The sequence below is a fragment of the Pseudophryne corroboree genome, chromosome 5 (genome assembly GCF_028390025.1).
Source record: "Pseudophryne corroboree isolate aPseCor3 chromosome 5, aPseCor3.hap2, whole genome shotgun sequence".
Classification (NCBI taxonomy): domain Eukaryota; kingdom Metazoa; phylum Chordata; class Amphibia; order Anura; family Myobatrachidae; genus Pseudophryne; species Pseudophryne corroboree.
The window spans coordinates 315,667,896-315,689,753 of record NC_086448.1 but is presented as its reverse complement, the minus strand read 5'-3'; the positions used below and the strand labels follow the sequence as shown (position 1 = coordinate 315,689,753).

The 21,858-nt window shown below is 49.5% G+C and overlaps 1 protein-coding gene across 1 annotated transcript in view; it reads left to right on the top strand.

Moving 5' to 3' along the window:
- Window positions 1-901: 901 nt before the first annotated feature.
- CDK13 (cyclin dependent kinase 13) overlaps window positions 902-21,858 on the top strand; it is a 133,568-nt gene continuing 112,611 nt past the window's right edge. Inside the window, exon 1 of the mRNA XM_063922488.1 lies at window positions 902-3,060. Coding sequence (XP_063778558.1) covers window positions 2,084-3,060 — 977 coding nt within the window. The 5' untranslated portion in view covers window positions 902-2,083. The remainder of the gene's footprint in view (window positions 3,061-21,858) is intronic.

The following is a 21,858-nucleotide window of genomic DNA, read 5'->3' as shown; positions in this document are numbered from 1 at the left end:
ATCAGACAGTAGATGGGTCAATGAAAACGGCACTCAGAAAGAAGTTGGATCATTGACGATTAAATTCAGAGAGGAGTTGGGTCAATTAGGATGGAAATCAGACAGGAGTTGAGTTAATAAGGATGTCAATCAGACAGGAGTTGGGTCAATTAGAAGGGTGATCAGACAGGAGAGGGCTGAGTGGGATGACGATCACTTATAAGAAGACACAAAAAAACCCCACCAGGAGTGGGTCAAGGAGGATGGCAATAAGTATGGAGACTGGAGAAGGATGGCAGAGACTGGAGAGTGAGCAAGGAAGATGGCTATCAGGCAATAGGGGGAGCAATGAGATTCCAGTGAAACATTAGAGAAGGCAATGAGGTTGGCAATAACATATGACAGGATGCAATTAGAAACATGACAGATGTAATTGTGGTAAAGACTGAAGTGCTAGACACGTCCCTTACACTGGATGGTATAGTCCCCTTTATGGAATGGTCACCACATTCAAGACATTCAACGTTTGCCCCTGGACATACTGCTGATGTAATCCCTTTCCTAATAACCTGTCATTGGCTCTGCCATACCAGCTCACAAATTGGCAGCCAAAGAAGCCTATGCAGAAATCTGGAACGAATGACATAAAGCTAATTGGCTGGAAAAATGAAGTGTCCAATTCCCAGGACTCAACAGATTGTTGCAATATAAAAAGCAGGGTGAAAAAACAGGTGGCAATTCTTGTGAGTATACATGTTAAAGTAACATTACCTATAAACAAAGTAAATGTATTTTCAGATGATGTCTTCAGTGAAAGTTTTGACAAATCAAGTTTACTGAAACTGAAACCAGACATAAAACAGGCAGAGGAAAAGGAGGTGGAGATACGTAAGAGGGTGGGATAATAATACTTAATGCCAAAGCTGTCCCTGTCTAAAGCAGTCTAGCAGCTAATGCTGAAGAGTTGCGTATTCAGTCTCTCTCTTCTCCTGTGTGCCATCTACAGTCTTACTCTGGAATAATATTACATGACAGAGTTCATAACTACAAGAGAAAGGACAGGCCCACAGGACAACTCATTGCTGCCTACAAGGATATGAAGATGTCTGACTTGCTTAGTTTTATTCCCCTCTGCCATTATGGATTGTGAATTTGCTCTCTGATCACAAGTCCCCTCCCTGCCATGTGCTGGAGTGGGAGGTGTGTGTATGTGTTGAAGGGTTGCTGAAGATTTGTAATTGCTGTGAGGAGTGAAGACCATGGAACCGGCTGCACTTCCTTGTTTAGCTTCTTACAGGCCTGGGTGACACAGAACCACTACTACAGCTTCCTCCTCTCTCCTGGGGACATGCCAGCTGCAACTTCAGCATCATGAAGAGACTTTCCCTGCCCCTGCAAATTACATAGGAACTTGGAGGATTATTAGACTTCTACAATTTTGTTCTATATTCCAGCTTGTTTTCGGATTACACAATTTATAGGTTGCCAACTCTGATCATGGGCTGACTGTTTTTTTGTGGAATGAGGGCACTTTTAAAATACTCCTTTTACATTGGAAAGTTGTTTGTTTTCTTTTTTGAAACAAATTCCTGCATATATGTAGATTCAATGATGTCTACAGACAGTCCTGTACCACATGAAGTATTATGGGACTTCCCTGTGGCTGAATTTACTAATTCACGGATAATGGTTTAGCTTTTCTTTAATATATTTACAAAACATATGTTTCTCAGTCATTTATAGGAAGGTCAGTGTACTTTCTTCCATGAGTATCAGAGACTGACAGTCTTGAGTAGCACATAGGTAATATATGTCATATAGTAATTATTTTATCTATATATTATAGGCGGTAGGGGACTTGTATTTGCACAGACACCTGTTTATTATTGCAGGTCGTCCCCCTATTGCAGAGTGTTAGCACACACAGATATTTAAGTTTTGCTACTATTAAAGGGCACGGTGAGCAGCGACCCAGGGGGCAGAGGAGGCCGGGCACACGGCCTTGGGGACACACACAGAAGGCCCGGCACCCTTGGGTGCATAGAAGAGGAGACCCGGTGCCCGGGGGCGCACAGAGGAAGGGTGAGGGAGGCAGTGTGGAGGGATGTTTTCTCCTCTATGCCCCCCGATGCCGGGGAGCTCAGCCCTCCCTCAGCCCCCAGCCACGACCCTCTCCACCTCCTCCTCAGCAGCCTCCTCAGTGTCAGGGCACCGTGAGAGGCCGAGGGATCCCTCGGGGAGAAGGCGGAGGAGAGACCGGCACAGGAAGAAGAAGCGGAGGCCCCAGGAGACTCAGGCGGCGCTAGTCTCAGCCATGGGCCTGGGGGAGGAAGGAGAGGTCCCGGTTGCACCGCGGGGACCGAGGCGCCGCCGGGACAGGAAGAAGAGGCAGAGAGAGCGGGACAGGCGGGGGCTGATGAGGAAGGCCGGGGCCCTTACCGCCGCCGCCACTGTGGAGTATGACGACGTGAGCTCGCTGTCAGAGGGCGCGCTGTCAGGGGGAGAGCCGGGCCCGGTCGCTCAGGGGCCCCCGCTGCTGGAGCTAGGCTTCATGCCGTCCCCGGCCTCTGATAGGTGCCCCTCGCCCACTGTGCAGCACCAGCGCCCGCTACCTCTACTACGTCAGCCCGGGGCCTCCGAGGCCAGCGGCAGGAAGAGGCGAGGCGGCAGGAGGCCGGAGTCCGGGCACCGGCGCAAGGTGGAAGGCCGGACCGAGGACAGGAGGAACAGACTGGGTTTAGGGAACCTACTGACTCCGGAGCCCCTACTGCTCGCTCCGCCCTGGAGGCCTCAGGAGGAGGCCGGGAAGAGGACAGAGCTCCGGGCCGCGGCCTCATTCAGGCCTAAACGGGAAGAAGCCGCGGCGCCCAGCAAGCAGCCACCCAAGGCCTACAGAGAGGAGCGGTCCTTCCGGGCCTCTTCCCAGGGAAACCACTGCAAGAAAGCCGCCAGCCCCGCCCGTTCCCCCAACCTTGGATATGGTGGTCACCGGCAGGGCCGCCGCTCCCCCACCTACGGGACGTTTGACAGAACGGATACGTCCTCATCCCCGGCTCGCCGCCCGTACAGCCCGGGCACCAGGTAAGCGGCCTGACTCTCATACTGTCACCCAGCTGTGTTATGTTCCCCGTACCCTCACCCAGCTGTGTTATGTTCCCCGTACCCTCACCCAGCTGTGTTATGTGCCCTGACCGCCGTACCCTCACCCAGCTGTGTTATGTGCCCTGACCGCCGTACCCTCACCCAGCTGTGTTATGTGCCCTGACCGCCGTACCCTCACCCAGCAGTGTTATGTGCCCTGACTGCCGTACCCTCACCCAGCAGTGTTATGTGCCCTGACCGCCGTACCCTCACCCAGCACTGTTATGTGCCCTGACCGCCGTACCCTCACCCAGCACTGTTATGTGCCCTGACCGCCGTACCCTCACCCAGCAGTGTTATGTGCCCTGACCGTCGTACCCTCACCCAGCACTGTTCTGTGCCCTGACCACCGTACCCTAACCCTGCAGTGTTATGTGCCCTGACCGTCGTACCCTCATCCAGCAGTGTTATGTGCCCTGACCGCCGTACCCTCACCCAGCAGTGTTATGTGCCCCGTACCCTCACCCAGCAGTGTTATGTGCCCGTACCCTCACCCAGCAGTGTTATGTGCCCCGTACCCTCACCCAGCAGTGTTATGTGCCCCGTACCCTCACCCAGCAGTGTTATGTGCCCCGTACCCTCACCCAGCAGTGTTATGTGCCCCGTACCCTCACCCAGCAGTGTTATGTGCCCTGACCGCTGGGGGAGGGTGCCCTGACCGCCGTACCCTCACCCAGCAGTGTTATGTGCCCTGACCGCCGTACCCTCACCCAGCAGTGTTATGTGCCCTGACCGCCGTACCCTCACCCAGCAGTGTTATGTGCCCTGACCGCCGTACCCTCACCCAGCAGTGTTATGTGCCCCGACTGCCGTACCCTCACCCAGCAGTGTTATGTGCCCTGACCGCTGGGTGAGGGTGCCCTGACCGCCGTACCCTCACCCAGCAGTGTTATGTGCCCTGACCGCCGTACCCTCACCCAGCAGTGTTATGTTCCCCGTACCCTCACCCAGCAGTGTTATGTTCCCCGTACCCTCACCCAGCAGTGTTATGTGCCCTGACCGCCATACCCTAACCCTGCAGTGTTATGTGCCCTGACCGCTGGGTGAGGGTGCCCTGACCGTCGTACCCTCACCCAGCAGTGTTATGTGCCCTGACCGCCGTACCCTCACCCAGCAGTGTTATGTTCCCCGTACCCTCACCCAGCAGTGTTATGTGCCCTGACCGCTGGGGGAGGGTGCCCTGACCGCCGTACCCTCACCCAGCAGTGTTATGTGCCCTGACCGCCGTACCCTCACCCAGCAGTGTTATGTGCCCTGACCGCCGTACCCTCACCCAGCAGTGTTATGTGCCCTGACCGCCGTACCCTCACCCAGCAGTGTTATGTGCCCTGACCGCCGTACCCTCACCCAGCAGTGTTATGTGCCCTGACCGCCGTACCCTCACCCAGCAGTGTTATGTGCCCTGACCGCCGTACCCTCACCCAGCAGTGTTATGTGCCCTGACCGCCGTACCCTCACCCAGCAGTGTTATGTTCCCCGTACCCTCACCCAGCAGTGTTATGTGCCCTGACCGCCGTACCCTCACCCAGCAGTGTTATGTGCCCTGACCGCCGTACCCTCACCCAGCAGTGTTATGTGCCCTGACCGCTGGGTGAGGGTGCCCTGACCGTCGTACCCTCACCCAGCAGTGTTATGTGCCCTGACCGCCGTACCCTCACCCAGCAGTGTTATGTTCCCCGTACCCTCACCCAGCAGTGTTATGTGCCCTGACCGCTGGGGGAGGGTGCCCTGACCGCCGTACCCTCACCCAGCAGTGTTATGTGCCCTGACCGCCGTACCCTCACCCAGCAGTGTTATGTGCCCTGACCGCCGTACCCTCACCCAGCAGTGTTATGTGCCCTGACCGCCGTACCCTCACCCAGCAGTGTTATGTGCCCTGACCGCCGTACCCTCACCCAGCAGTGTTATGTTCCCCGTACCCTCACCCAGCAGTGTTATGTGCCCTGACCGCTGGGGGAGGGTGCCCTGACCGCCGTACCCTCACCCAGCAGTGTTATGTGCCCTGACCGCCGTACCCTCACCCAGCAGTGTTATGTGCCCTGACCGCCGTACCCTCACCCAGCAGTGTTATGTGCCCTGACCGCCGTACCCTCACCCAGCAGTGTTATGTGCCCTGACCGCCGTACCCTCACCCAGCAGTGTTATGTGCCCTGACTGCCGTACCCTCACCCAGCAGTGTTATGTGCCCTGACCGCTGGGTGAGGGTGCCCTGACCGTCGTACCCTCACCCAGCAGTGTTATGTGCCCTGACCGCCGTACCCTCACCCAGCAGTGTTATGTGCCCTGACCGCCGTACCCTCACCCAGCAGTGTTATGTTCCCCGTACCCTCACCCAGCAGTGTTATGTTCCCCGTACCCTCACCCAGCAGTGTTATGTGCCCTGACCGCCATATCCTAACCCTGCAGTGTTATGTGCCCTGACCGCTGGGTGAGGGTGCCCTGACCGTCGTACCCTCACCCAGCAGTGTTATGTGCCCTGACCGCCGTACCCTCACCCAGCAGTGTTATGTTCCCCGTACCCTCACCCAGCAGTGTTATGTGCCCTGACCGCTGTACCCTCACCCAGCAGTGTTATGTGCTCTGACCGTCGTACCCTCACCCAGCAGTGTTATGTGCCCCGTACCCTCACCCAGCAGTGTTATGTGCCCCGTACCCTCACCCAGCAGTGTTATGTGCCCTGACCGCTGGGGGAGGGTGCCCTGACCGCCGTACCCTCACCCAGCAGTGTTATGTGCCCTGACCGCCGTACCCTCACCCAGCAGTGTTATGTGCCCTGACCGCCGTACCCTCACCCAGCAGTGTTATGTGCCCTGACCGCCGTACCCTCACCCAGCAGTGTTATGTGCCCCGACTGCCGTACCCTCACCCAGCAGTGTTATGTGCCCTGACCGCTGGGTGAGGGTGCCCTGACCGCCGTACCCTCACCCAGCAGTGTTATGTGCCCTGACCGCCGTACCCTCACCCAGCAGTGTTATGTTCCCCGTACCCTCACCCAGCAGTGTTATGTGCCCTGACCGCCATACCCTAACCCTGCAGTGTTATGTGCCCTGACCGCTGGGTGAGGGTGCCCTGACCGTCGTACCCTCACCCAGCAGTGTTATGTGCCCTGACCGCCGTACCCTCACCCAGCAGTGTTATGTTCCCCGTACCCTCACCCAGCAGTGTTATGTGCCCTGACCGCTGGGGGAGGGTGCCCTGACCACCGTACCCTCACCCAGCAGTGTTATGTGCCCTGACCGCCGTACCCTCACCCAGCAGTGTTATGTGCCCTGACCGCCGTACCCTCACCCAGCAGTGTTATGTGCCCTGACCGCCGTACCCTCACCCAGCAGTGTTATGTGCCCTGACCGCCGTACCCTCACCCAGCAGTGTTATGTGCCCTGACCGCCGTACCCTCACCCAGCAGTGTTATGTGCCCTGACCGCCGTACCCTCACCCAGCAGTGTTATGTGCCCTGACCGCCGTACCCTCACCCAGCAGTGTTATGTTCCCCGTACCCTCACCCAGCAGTGTTATGTGCCCTGACCGCCGTACCCTCACCCAGCAGTGTTATGTGCCCTGACCGCCGTACCCTCACCCAGCAGTGTTATGTGCCCTGACCGCCGTACCCTCACCCAGCAGTGTTATGTGCCCTGACCGTCGTACCCTCACCCAGCAGTGTTATGTGCCCTGACCGCCGTACCCTCACCCAGCAGTGTTATGTTCCCCGTACCCTCACCCAGCAGTGTTATGTGCCCTGACCGCTGGGGGAGGGTGCCCTGACCGCCGTACCCTCACCCAGCAGTGTTATGTGCCCTGACCGCCGTACCCTCACCCAGCAGTGTTATGTGCCCTGACCGCCGTACCCTCACCCAGCAGTGTTATGTGCCCTGACCGCCGTACCCTCACCCAGCAGTGTTATGTGCCCTGACCGCCGTACCCTCACCCAGCAGTGTTATGTGCCCTGACTGCCGTACCCTCACCCAGCAGTGTTATGTGCCCTGACCGCTGGGTGAGGGTGCCCTGACCGTCGTACCCTCACCCAGCAGTGTTATGTGCCCTGACCGCCGTACCCTCACCCAGCAGTGTTATGTGCCCTGACCGCCGTACCCTCACCCAGCAGTGTTATGTTCCCCGTACCCTCACCCAGCAGTGTTATGTTCCCCGTACCCTCACCCAGCAGTGTTATGTGCCCTGACCGCCATACCCTAACCCTGCAGTGTTATGTGCCCTGACCGCTGGGTGAGGGTGCCCTGACCGTCGTACCCTCACCCAGCAGTGTTATGTGCCCTGACCGCCGTACCCTCACCCAGCAGTGTTATGTTCCCCGTACCCTCACCCAGCAGTGTTATGTGCCCTGACCGCTGTACCCTCACCCAGCAGTGTTATGTGCTCTGACCGTCGTACCCTCACCCAGCAGTGTTATGTGCCCTGACCCTGCAGGGTTATGTTCCCTAACCCTGCAGGGTTATGTGCCCTAACCCCCATACCCTCACCCAGCAGTGTTATATACCCTGTGCCCTGACCCCGTCCTTTACTCAGCAGTGTTATGTACCCTGATCCCCCATACCCTCGCCCACCATTGGCATGTACCCTGATCCCCCATACCCTCGCCCACCAGTGGCATGTACCCTGATCCCCTGTAACCTCGCCCACCAGTGTTATGTGACCTATGTCATGATCCCCGTACTGTCACCCAGCAGTGTTTTGTACCCTGTCCCCGGTATCCTCACCAAGCAGAGCCCTGTACCCTCACCCAGCAGTGTTATGTGCCCTGTCCCCTGTACCCTCACCCAGCAGTGTTATGTGCCCTATGCCATGATCCCCGTACTGTGACCCAGCAGTGTTATTTACCCTTTGCCCTGATGGCTAGGTCTAAAACAAAGTTGGGGAATGGTCCTCTGACGTCACCAGGGGAGGAGCCACATCACCGAACAGGGTACCCGAAATGTACCCTCGCGGGCTCGCTTCGCACGCCACTGGGTTACTAAAGGGAGTAGTTGGTGGCGTGGATAGTAGAACAACTATCCTGCTGGCCTAGCCACTCCCTGGGGTGCTGTGGCTCCTCCCCCTGCCGTCAGAGTGTTTTCCTCCAACTTGATTCTAACATCTATCTTGCCCTGACCCCCCATACAGTCACTTAGCAGTGTTATGTACCCTGATCCACGTACCCTCATCCAACAATGTTATGTACTCTGTGCCCTGCCCCCCATACCTTCACTCTGCAGTGTTATGTACCTTGATCCCCATACCCTCACCCAGCAATATAATGTGCCCTGACCCCCGTACCCTCACCCAGCAGTGCTATGTTCCCTGACACCGAGACTGTCACCAAGCAGTGTAATGTACCCTGTACTGTGACCTCCGTACTGTCACCCAGCAGTGCCCTATGCCCTGACCCCGGTGCCGTCACCCAGCAGTGCCCTATGCCCTGACCCCGGTACTGTCAACCAGCAGTTATTTACCCTGTGCCCTGACCCCGCTTCCATCACCCAGTTTATTATGTGCACTGACCCACTTACTGTCACCCTGCAGTGTTCTGTACTGTACCCTGATCCTCGTGATGTCACCTAGCAGTGCTACCCTGTTCCCTGACCCTCATACTGTCATCCAGCGCTGCTGTATACCCTGTTCCCTGACCTTTATTCTGTCACCCAGCACTGCTACCCTGTTCCCTTACCCTCATACTGTCACCCAGCACTGCTATATACCCTGTTCCCCGACCCTCGTACTGTCACTCAGCACTGCTACATACGCTGTTCCCCGACCCTCGTACTGTCACCCAGCACTGCTATATCCCCTGTACTCCGACCCTCGTACTGTCACCCAGCACTGCTATATACCCTGTACCCCGACCCTCGTACTGTCACCCAGCACTGCTATATACCCTGTACCCCGACCCTCGTACTGTCACCCAGCACTGCTATATACCCTGTACCCCGACCCTCGTACTGTCACCTAGCACTGCTATATACCCTGTACCCCGACCCTCGTACTGTCACCCAGCACTGCTATATACCCTGTACCCCGACCCTCGTACTGTCACCCAGCACGGCTATATACCCTGTACCCCGACCCTCGTACTGTCACCCAGCAGTGCTACCCTGTTCTCTGACCCTCATACTGTCATCCAGCACTACTGTATACCCTGTTCCCTGACCTTCATTAGTGTTCACTCTAGAATCCGGGCAGGGCGCCGGACCTAGAGGGGCACAAGCGTGTGCGCGCGCGGTGAAAAGGTTGCATGGCCATGCAAAATAGGGGGCAGGGTCATTACGGGTAATAAAAGTGGCCGGTTCAGCCCGCAGACATAAAAAAAGGGGGCGTGGGCGGCTGGCGACGTCACTGTTGGGGGCGTGCCCAGCACCTACGGAGGTGCTGGGCTTCCCCCAAGCTCTCTTTCAGCGTGAATGGATGCCGCGTGCATGCGCACGGCATCTTTACACACTGTGAGGGCAGGAAGCGGGCGGCTGTTTTAGCAGGGCGCCGCAGAAAGGGCAGGGAGGGTTTTGTCCTTAAAAATCGGGCAGGGCGCGGCGCCCTGCAAAAACAGCCTAGCGTGAACACTACCTTCATACTGTCACCCATCACTGCTGTATACCCTGTTCCCTGACCCTCATACTGTCACCCAGCACTGCTATATACACTGTTCCCTGACCCTCATACTGTCATCCAGCACTGCTGTATACCCTGTTCCCTGACCCTCATACTGTCACCCAGCAGTGCTACCCTGTTCCCTGATTCTCATACTGTCATCCAGCACTGCTGTATACTCTGTTCCCTGACCCTCATACTGTCACCCATCACTGCTATATACACTGTACCCGACCCTCATACTGTCACCCAGCAGTGCTACCCTGTTCCCTGACCTTCATACTGAAACCCAGCAGTGCTATATACCCTGTTCCCTGACCCTCATACTGTCACCCAGCAGTGCTACCCTGTTCCCTGACTCTCATACTGTCAGCCAGCAGTGCTATATACCCTGCTCCCTGACCCTCATGTTGTCACCCCAGTACTGGGGAAATTGTAACTGCTGTCCCTAATTACCTAGGTCTCAGCCTCATGTCTTTTCTATACAGTTGGCATGTGTGTGATGTAAGAGGCAGCATTGGTGTCTTCTGGTGATCTGTTTGCAGCAGTGCAATGTATAGTTGTTATTTATAGCGATGTCATATAAGCACCTTTGGCCTTATTTGTGTTGGTTGCTAGATGTGACTTATTGTTGGAACAGAAAAGCTGCAAATAGACTCAGATGATGTACTTGAAATTGTGAAACAATATACGAGGCCTGGTTTTATACTGTAACAATGTGTTAACATGTCTGAAACTCAAGGTTGGCTGGTGTAAATCAAATGTTTAAATAACAAAACAACCCCCCCCCCCCCCCCCCTCTTTTTATTTTTTTTAATATGCTGTGTTAACCGGAACCGTGCTTATTCTATTATAGACTAAGTATAAAAGGTAGCTAGCTTTTTTTTCCAGTGCCCCAGGTTGTCAAAAAAAAAAAGAAGAAAAAATCACTTTGTATTACTAGTTTCCTTTGCACTGAAGCAGCAATTGCCTCCTCTTGTTTGTCTTGTTTGTTTGTGATACATGTGTTTTAAAGACAGATTCAATTAGCTGTGAACTACAGTAGGTTGCAAGTCTTATTTGCTGTTCAATGAGAAAATCACATTCAATTAAAGCGGATTGCATTGGGAGAAGTCGCAGCTTTTAGTGTGCACCTTCCAAAGTTGTTGATAGTTTTTTTTTTTTAAAGTTCTTATTTAAATGTAAAACTGTAAGGTTAAAGTGCAGTACCTCCGGTATATCTCTCATAATGTATAATGTATTTAATGGTGCTTAAATAGTAAAATATGGCCTATGGGTTTAATGATGTGTGACAGATGTTGTAATGATGGAAAAGGAAAGTTTAATTTTTTTTTGTAACTTGCAGATGGTGGCTGCAAGTCCTGTTTCCCAATATTTTAATACTTGTATAAACACACTTAAATAGAAATATTTATAATTGTACTTTTATTTGCAGTGATACATAATGCTGGCTAACCTATTTCATTCATCAATAATAGTTGTTAAATTCAACTCTTTTACAACTGACAACTGCTTCCTACATTTTGATTACCATTTGCTATTTTTTTTTTTAAACACTTTTTTTCGGGGGGTTCAGGATGATTTCTTCACTCTTTCATGCACTGTACGTAGATCATACACTCCAGAGAGAATGTGCAATACTGCAGCATGATAGTGTTCACTCTAGCTAGGGTATTCAATTATCCGCAAATTCGCGGCAATTTTTCGCCCCAAAATTTTTCGTGGCAATCGGGCGAAAATTGCCGCGAAAATGCTGTTTTTCGACCTATTTAATTCCAAACGGGTTTCACGTGAAAATTCTTGCAGTGAAAAGTGCAGGTGAAAATGGGGAAATCAGCCTGTACCCCAAAAAATGCTAAACTAACATAGGAAAACAGAAGAGAAGTGTGTTAGAGATCACATTAGAGCGTTTTTGGGGACTTAAATTGTGTGAAATGGCAGTTATATGCTTTTTTTTTTTTAAAAATGCAAAAAAATTATAGAAAGCAAGTTTTTTTGAGCAAAATAAATGCTCATTAAATTTGGGGTACATGAAAATGGGTATAAGTATATATTTGGGTCATTTTAGGGTACTTAAAAAAAAAAGTGGAAACAGAACGATTACTCCCATCTGCAAGCCTAAAAACACCTGTCCCACTCATAAAGCACCCCAATATACCTGTCCCATACCTTGAACCCCAATTTCCATCACTTTGTACTTTTTCACCCCAAAAATGACATGTCATTATTGGCCAATTAAAAATAATTAAAAACCTCAACGTGCCTAATTAGTCATTAAGGGGGGTGTCCCAGGAGTTCTGTACCATATCCAAACATTTTTACCTTAAAATAGTGACTTTTCCCAACTTTTCACCTGCTTCAGAGTAGGTGAAGTGAAATTAGTGAAAAAATGATCACCGATAAATTTTCCAGGAAAATTGAATAGGCTGTAATTGCGTTTTGCGGGAAAAGTCAGTTTTTTCACGCGAAAAGTCCGTTATCGCTGCTAATTGAATATACCCCTAGGTCTGGAGTGGGGCAGATGCCTAGCCATCAATAGGCGTGTGAAAAGGGCATGGCTACTCAAAAAGGAAAATGTCCGTAAGATGCCTCCCCCTTTTCGTCACTGTAGGGGCATGCCCAGCACTCATGGAGGTGCTGGGCAGCCCCAAAGTTGTTCTTGCAGCGTGAGCATATTCTCTGCGCATGGCCTCTATTCACCCAACGTAGATCGTTTCACCGCAACTTTATTCCCCGTAGGTCACTGCTGCTCGCGTGTGGGGGATGGGTCCAGGCAGGCAGTTTCAGCAGGGCGCATTTTAGTGTTCTAAAATGGTGTAGGGCGCGGCGTCCCGCTACAACAGTCAAGCGGGAACAATAGCATGACCTTTTGTAATTGAATTACACTGGCAAAACTATCACGCAATATGCATGTAATATGCATGTATTATTAATGCGTTCATTTTCAGTTATACAAAATACAGAAGGTACAATGTGTGTCAATCTTAAAACAGGATATCATATGTAAATTCTAGCATCTGTCAAACCTTTTATAAAAATACCTCTTTTAACATAAAATAGATTACTGAGGTTGAGATATAAAGAGAAAAGAAAAAGTGAGAAAAAACAAGGGAAGAGGAGATATAAGAGGAAAGAGAGAGAGCCTCACAATCCCTATATCCAAGACAGAATTATTTTGGGATTACATCAAGAAAGCCCCTTAAATTCACAATACCTCCTAATTCAGGGATTTATAATGATCTGATTCTTTATATTCCAACCAATAGCAGTAAAGGCCTGGTTTGTTTGTTTTTATAGCTAGGGAGGAAATTAGATCATACATGGCCACTCAGACATAGTAAGGATATCGCTAGACTTCTAATGTACTGGTATAACTGCCTTTGAAGTACTGAGGATGTGGCAAAGTAGTGTCTTTTTGTATTGGGAATGAGGTCTCCGTAACAGATTTGGTAACCAAAAACTTGGGCAAAAAGGCAGGTCCTCCTTCAGAATGAGACTGGCCGTATCTATTACTTTTTTGCCAAAAAGGTTTAAGGAGAGAACAATCCCACCAGATATGTAATGGAGTTCCGACACCCGCCATGCATCTCCAACCTCTATTCGGGACCCCTGGGTACATTTTAGCCATCAGATTAAGGCAACGATACCAACACGCGAGTACCTTGTAGTGTGTTTCCATCACCCCAACGCTTACAGAGGAAGAAAAGATATTGCTGTAGATTTCTGGCCCATGGTCTTTACCTATCAAGCTATTTAGATCAGTTTCCCAGTCTCTAATAAATTTAGGCCTTGACAGAAAGGCCTGGTCAATTATTAGTCTAGAAATACCAGTGCAGTTTTTATCCTATGTCTACTTGAGGAAATATTGTGTGAATGGTGATTCAGTTATTCAGAACCAGCTGTGCTCAAGCAGGGATATTATTATTATTATTATTATTATTACTATATTACTTGTGCAGCACTGTACAATACTGAAGTTTCCATAAATAACAAACAAATTAACCAAACATGAGCTTATTGAGTACCAGCACCCTCCTAAGGTGGCGAGTAGAAATCTGTAAAAGGACAGGCTTTTGGGAGCCTTAACAGCAGTGCACCTTGTATTTTGCACGGGTTTAGCCACTTTACTTGTCTAATCCTCGGCCGACAGCCGGCATACGACACTTATTCTCCCTCGTGGGGTTCCACGACCCCCCTGGAGGGAGAATAAAATAGCGTGGCGCGCGTAGTGCGCCACCGTGCCCGTAGCGTGGCGAGCGCAGCGAGCCCGCAAGGGGCTCATTTGCGCTCACCACACTGTCGGTAAGCCGGCGGTCGTGCTCCCGGCACCGGTATGCTGGTCGCCGGGAGCCCGACCGCCGGCCTTCCATACTACACCCCTTTTTGACGCAACATCTGGGATAAGTGATGAGTGCCCATCGCGCTTGCACCCAGTGGCATAAATAGCTCTCATCACTTTAGATGCTGTCACTCTGTGGGACACTCAGACTTTCTTACTACATCCGACGCTGCCAGTTTACTAGCTAACATGTCTCCGCTGGCCAATCCTCTGAGCACCGCCATCTTCCTACCAAGAGACTTTAGTTCCACATGATTCCAGCATCCAGTCCCAGTTCAGGGCGCCCTATTTAAACCTTTCCCAAAATACTTTTCATTTTCTTTCTGTTAATAACTTTTATATGTGATATCCAAATACAAGAGGCCTACTATTCACTTTAGTTTACACTAGTTACCTGTTTGATATTGACTGTTTTAAGACCTATTTCACAGCTTTCTGTAATCTAACATATCGCCTTCTGCGCTTGTCCGTATTTATCTGTTGTGATACCTGCACCGCTGGCATTACAAACAGCTGAGTGCAATACTGATTTGCTTCTATTCACTTCACTACTTCGTGCATAGTATCAACATTTTAATTATTTTTCTTTTTTAATTGTAGAAAAGCTGTTAAATATTTAAGAGATACAGATATTGTAACACACATTTTATCTAAAATATATTTCAGGCGTAACAATAAAATTTTAATCAGTGGAGAAATTGGGGGGAAGTCAATTGTTTCTCCCCACGGATGCCAGTAGATGGCGCCCAACAGAGCAATTCAATTGTTGCTCAATTTGGGCTCGCTGAGCTGCGAGGAGACGCATTTCAACTTGTAGTCCCCTGTACTGGCGAGCTAAAATGTGAGGAAAAATTACCCATTTGGGCGCCCAAACTGCACTTTTCACAATCGCGCCCATTAGTTTAGTCGGGTTTAGCTGCTTTACATAGCTAAACCCGATACTAATGGGCGCAATAAACATAATAAATTGAATATCGCCCCTGCGGTCTCCCGTCACTTTAGACTGGAGTTCGGGTGGTGATATCAATTGAATTCCCCCTATTGTTCCTTCATTGTGCATACTGTAGCAGAGTTCTGTTTCATTGAACAAATGTATACGCTCTTCTAGCCGGAATACTTGCCTAGGCCCACTTTAGATTGGTGATGTGGGGGGGTGGTTAGCAAGGAAAGAAGTTAGTAAATGTAACTTGTAGGTGGCAGTGCAGCTTTTATGGGTAAATCTGACCGTTTCTAAACTTGTCTATAGTATATTACAGTATACAGGTGTATGTTGGGTCGATAGCTATCTTGTCTACATGGCTGCAATGTCAGCATTCATGTCTACACAGAGAACATCTCGACATGATAGCATATTATCGACCTAACATCCCTGATGCTCCAGCAGTCACTTCTGTGGTCCTGATGGCTAGAGCAGCTTCGGGTTTCAGTGGTTATATGACAGTCTCTTCCGGCGCAGACCTCTGAAGGAGCAGCGTTTTTGATGAGTATTTTAACCCTATTACTAACTTTAATACCTAACTGTCCCCCTAGTTTATTTTATTCTTTATTAACAGTTTCTTATATAGCACAGCAAACTCCCTAGTTCCTAACCTCCTCCCTTAGCTATGAATGACACAGTAGATGGTGTAGTACAAAATTGTGCATTATACGGTTATATACACTGCTCAAAAAAATAAAGGGAACACTTAAACAACACATCCTAGATCTGAATGAATGAAATATTCTTATTAAATACTTTGTTCTTTACATAGTTGAATGTGCTGACAACAAAATCACACAAAAATTATCAATGGAAATCAGATTTATTAATCCATGGAGGTCTAGATTTGGAGTCACACTCAAAATTAAAGTGGAAAAACACACTACAGGCTGATCCAACTTTGATGCAATGTCCTTAAAACAAGTAAAAATGAGGCTCAGTAGTGTGTGTGGCCTCCACGTGCCTGTATAACCTCCCTACAACGCCTGGGCATGCTCCTGATGAGGTGGCGGATGGTCTCCTGAGGGATCTCCTCCCAGACCTGGACTAAAGCATCCGCCAACTCCTGGACAGTCTGTGGTGCAATGTGGCGTTGGTGGATGGAGCGAGACATGATGTTCCAGATGTGCTCAATTGGATTCAGGTCTGGGGAATGGGCGGGCCAGTCCATAGCATCAATGCCTTCGTCTTGCAAGAACTGCTGACACACTCCAGCCACATGAGGTCTAGCATTGTCTTGCATTAGGAGGAACCCAGGGCCAACCGCACCAGCATATGGTCTCACAAGGGGTCTGAGGATCTCATCTCGGTACCTAATGGCAGTCAGGCTACCTCTGGCTAGCACATGGAGGGCTGTGCGGCCCCCCAAAGAAATGCCACCCCACACCATTACTGACCCACTGCCAAACCGGTCATGCTGGAGGATGTTGCAGGCAGCAGAACGTTCTCCTTGGCGTCTCCAGACTCCGTCACGTCTGTCACATGTGCTCAGTGAGAACCTGCTTTCATCTGTGAAGAGCACAGGGCGCCAGTGGTGAATTTGCCAATCTTGGTGTTCTCTGGCAAATGCCAAACGTCCTGCACGGTGTTGAGCTATAAGCACAACCCCCACCTGTGGACGTCTGGCCCTCATACCACCCTCATGGAGTCTGTTTCTGATCGTTTGAGTAGACACATACACATTTGTGGCTTGCTGGAGGTCATTTTGCAGGGCTCTGGCAGTGCTCCTCCTGTTCCTCCTTGCACAAAGGCGGAGGTAGTGGTCCTGCTGCTGGGTTGTTGTTCTCCTACGGCATACCTCCCAACATGACCCTCTCCAGGAGGGACAGAATGCTCTGCTCCTGGAATTCTCTCTTAGCTTATGATTGCCATCACCTGTGGTAAAACGCCTTTCCTATTCATTAACCTGTTCAACACAGGTGCTAGCAATCATAAATTAAGAGAAAACTCCAGAAGCAGAGCATTTTGTCCCTCCTGGAGAGGGCCATGTTGGGAGGTATGCTGCGGCCTCCTCCACGTCTCCTGATGTACTGGCCTGTCTCCTGGTAGTGCCTCCATGCTCTGGACACTATGCTGACAGACACCGCAAACCTTCTTGCCACAGCTCGCATTGATGTGCCATCCTGGATGAGCTGCACTACCTGAGCCACTTGTGTGGGTTGTAGACTCCGTCTCATGCTACCACTAGAGTGAAAGTACCGCCAGCTTTCAAAAGTGACCAAAACATCAGCCAGAAAGCATAGGAGCTGAGAAGTGGTCTGTGGTCACCACCTGCAGAACAACTCCTTTATCGGGGGTGTCTTGCTAATTGCCTATAATTTCCACCTGTTGTCTATTCCATTTGTACAACAGCATGTGAAATTGATTGACAATCAGTGTTGCTTCCTCAGTGGACAGTTTGATTTCACAGAAGTGTGATTGACTTGGAGTTATATTGTGTTGTTTAAGTGTTCCCTTTATTTTTTTGAGCAGTGTATTTGGACATTGACACAAATTTCATAATTTTGGCCACCACAGTGGCGTTGAAATGAAACAATGGAGATACAATTGAAGTGCAGATTTTCAGCTTACAAGCAGTTGAACAAAAATATTGTATGAAACATTTATAAATTGCAACCATTTTTATACATGGCCCCCTATTTTCAAAAGCTTGTATGTAATTGGATGAATTACTCTTACATAAAATGTTAATTTTTAATACTTTGTCGAGAACTCTTTGCATGCAATGACTGACTAAAGTCAAGATCTCATGGACATCACCAAATGCTGGGTTTATTCCTTTGTTATGCTTTGCAAGGCCATTACTGCATTTGTCTTCAGTTGTTGCTTGTTAGTGGGTCTTTCTGCCTTTACTGTAGTTTTTGTCTTCAGTAAGTGAAATGCATGATTGTTTGCGTTGAGATCAGCTGATTCACTCAGCCATTGCAGAATATTCCACTTCTTTGCCTTAAAACTCCTGGGTTGCTTTTGCAGCATGTTTTGGGTCATTGTCTACCTGTACTGTTAAGTACTGTCCAATCAGATTTGCGGAATTTGACTGAATCTAAGAAGACCGTATATTCCTATAAACTAAATTCATCCTGCTCAGAGGCGTCACTAGGGGGGTGTGGGGAGTGCATACCGCAGCCGGGTGTCACCCTCGGAGCGTGAATTCCAATATTCTGATTTCCAGTTTCTTTTAAACTTGTGCTATGGAATGATGGCAAATGGTATTCGGATGATAGGTTGACAGTGAAAAGGTCGACAGTCAATAGTTCTACACCAAATGGTCAAGATGCATATGATCGACATGAAATAAAAGTTGACATGACAGTGGTCGACACATGAAAAGGTCGACCTGAGTTTTAAGGATTTTTTTTTTCATGTTCAGGACTTATTCATACTTTTACTCCACGTGGACTGCAATTAGGAATAGTAACCTATGCAGAGGGAAGCGAGGCATCTTGCCTGAAGCATGGCGAGCGAAGCGATGCACTAATTAGGGGACCATATGCTGAAAGGAACATTTTGACATAAAAAAACAACCCAAAAACTCATGTCGACCTCTTCATGTGTCAGCAATTTACGTGTCGACCTTCTGACTGTTGACCCATTGATCCATAACCATGGCAAATATCAGTGGTTTAGTGTGATATAATACATTAATAATCATTGGCGGGAGAGCACAGGGAAACATGACCAGTCTTGGCCACAAAAACAGCCACAGTCTGCTTGGCCATGCTATGCTCACGATGGAACTTTCGTGGAGGCGCACCTCCAACTGGGGTCTCTGGGCCAACTGTTGTTTGGTCTCAGAGTCGAAGCTGTACATTCAGTATTCATCTCCTCTGATGATCTTGGGTGATTGCCATCAAATCTAGCCAGAATGTTGCTGCACCAAATCACTCAAGCTTCCTTCTTCTCTTGAGTCAGTTGATGGGGCATCCAGCTTGCAGAAACCTTAAGGTGCATACACACTAGGCGATTCGCTCCAGGAGCGACATTTCCTAGTGTGGGGCCGCCCGACGTGGGCATACACACTGTGCGATATCGCACAGTAACGTCATGCCGCAGCCGGCCCGAACATGCAGCATTTGACGATTTTGTCAGATTGAGCTGCATGCACAGACGACGGAGGGGGTAATGACCCCATGACCGCACATCGACCATTGTCTGCAGCATAATCTTCTTCTCTTACTGGGCCATGGTCATCTTGGCGTCCACCTCAATTATGGCCCGCATGGCAGCACATTGTCCTCTGTGATGGTGGACACAAGTCGGCCACAGTGCTCCTAGTCTTCCATGGGCAGTCTTCTGCGACAAAGTTCTGCAAACCACTCAAACACTGTGGTTTGGGATGGTGCTTCCTCCCCTAAAGCAGCTTTCAGTCAGTCAGTCGCAGACCACTCTTGTAGTCGTAGAAGATCATGGCTCTCCAGTGGCCTCTCGGAGTTTGTGAAGTGAACATGCTGACTTCTTCAGTGTGCAGTGCTACTTCTATATGGGTCTGTGCCTTGACATTTCACAAGAACTTTAGTCAAAGATTACAGTTCACAACAATACAGGCAGATTGTGTCTACTGTATGCACTGCACATCCAGAAACTTATTTTACACCTCGTGTATTAGGTTCACTGCTGCACACAATGTTAATTGTTTTGTAAAATACAGCAATAATTAGAAATAAACGCAGCTAGAATGTCATTTTGTACTTTAGGAAAACTGTTTTGTCAAATTTAAATTGTGTGGAGACAGATAAAGAGGTGGGTGGCGACGTTTTCTATCTTACTTCTAAATCACAGGCAAAAATAAAGCTGCTGTGTATTTTATGTCCTACATGGGGTATGGGGTTAGCATACCGAACGTCGGGATCTTGGCGGTCACAATACAGTCACCGGGACCCGACGGGGGCACCATACCGCCGCCAGTATACTGGCGAGGTAGGTGATTTCCTCCTCCATGGGTGTCCCTGACACCCTTAGAGGGTGAATAGAACCTATGGCGAGCAAAGCTCGCCACCAAATCCGCAAGGGGCTTAGTTGCGCTTGCCCCCCTGCCGGCATGCCACCGCTCGGGATGCCAATGTTGGTATAATGACGTTTGACATCCCGTGCGGAGGGATCTCATACCGAACCCCTACATAGAAATGAGGAATATTTGCTGCAGCAAAAACTGTACGATTGAGCCCCTTGTGTCCAGGTGCACGTTTGGACCCTTTAGTCGGATTTTTCTCTGTAACTCTAAATGAGGTCCATTTCTCAGGTTAGAAATAACTTTAATATGTGATTATTTTCCAATCAAAATATGATCATTTGAAAATAATCATATTATAAATTGGTGCCTATACATTAAATTGGAATAAATGTGAAATTCTCCTTTAAACACTTTTTTATAGAATATGTTTTGATTTATATTGAAGGGCACAGACAGTTGTCCTCTGTCTGTCACAGCTAAGTACAATTTCTTGTACATCTGTTAAATTACTATAGTGGCACTAATTAGTAGCTTTTTTTTTCTATGGGATCGATTCAATTCAGAGCGAATTGAATAGTGTAGGGAAGAAGCTCAAGGAGCTATTTAATTCACTGCAATGCTATAGAATGCCCGTACTCATGGACTAAACAGGGTGTTAAGTCGCACGAACGGGCTTTCCCCGACTAAAGTGCCTTACCGCGATGCTGTATACGCTGCGCTAGGGCACAAAACATCATCACAGCACTAGTTTTGTTGGATTTGTGCTCGCACCCTCAAAGGGGTGCAAGAAAAAATTCTCTAGATGGGGATAACATCGTGCTGAATTCAATAGCTTTGGGAACTCCCTCCCGACTCTATTCAGTCCACGTTCAGTTGAATCAATGCCTATGAAACACAGTTTGTATATTGAGGGGTATCCAATTAGCCCCAAATTTTCCACCCAATTTTTTTTCCATTTTTGGGTTAAAACACTTATGGGTAGATTGAATTCAGCACACTACTAATAGTGCCAGGAAGGAGGTCTCAGAGCTATTCAATTCAGTGCTCTGTTAAGTCCGACTAAACGATTTCTGCTTGCACCCCTCCTAAAGTGCGTGCAAAAATCCAACAAAACTAGTGACGCGATGCTGTTTTGTGCCTTAGTGTGGCGTTTAAACCGCGAGTGCCGGCATTCTCCAACATAAGAGTGTGCTGAATTCAATAGCTCTGGGACCTTCCTCCTGGTGCTATTCACATTGCACTGAATCGAATCGACCCCATAGGATACACAATTGTATGTATTTTTAGCAGCTGCGATCGGATTTTGGTTTTGCCTGTAAATGTGTGATGTTAAAATGTTACTTTATGTCAATGTAGATTATGCAAACGTGTTTCCTTTAATGTATGGCTAGTTTTTCTTGGCTTTTACTATTTACTATTTGTTAAATGCACATAGAGGGTCATTCCATTTTGATCGTAGCTGTGCTAAATTTAGCACAGCTACGATCATCTTCCCAGACATGCGGGGGACACCCAGCACAGGGCTAGTCTGCCTCGCATGTCAGTACAGCCCCCCCTCCCCGCAGAAGTACAAAAGTATCGCACAGCGGCGATGCTTTTGTACTTGAAGAGTAACTCCCAGCCAACGCATCTCCTGTGGCTGGCCGGGAGTTAATCGTCGCTGCTCCCGGTCGCAGCGGCTGCGTGTGATGTCAATCAGGCAGAGGCGATCGCTAGGTAGCAACGGCCTTCGGCCGGCTGGCGTGCTCTGGCGCATGCGCAGTTCCGACCCGATCGCTGCGAACAACTGCAGCGTGCGATCGGGTCGGAATGACCCCCTTAGTCGTCACTACAGTAAACGTATAATTTGTTTTCAGTCGTATGAAATGCTTGCCTGTGGAATATTGGGCCTAATTA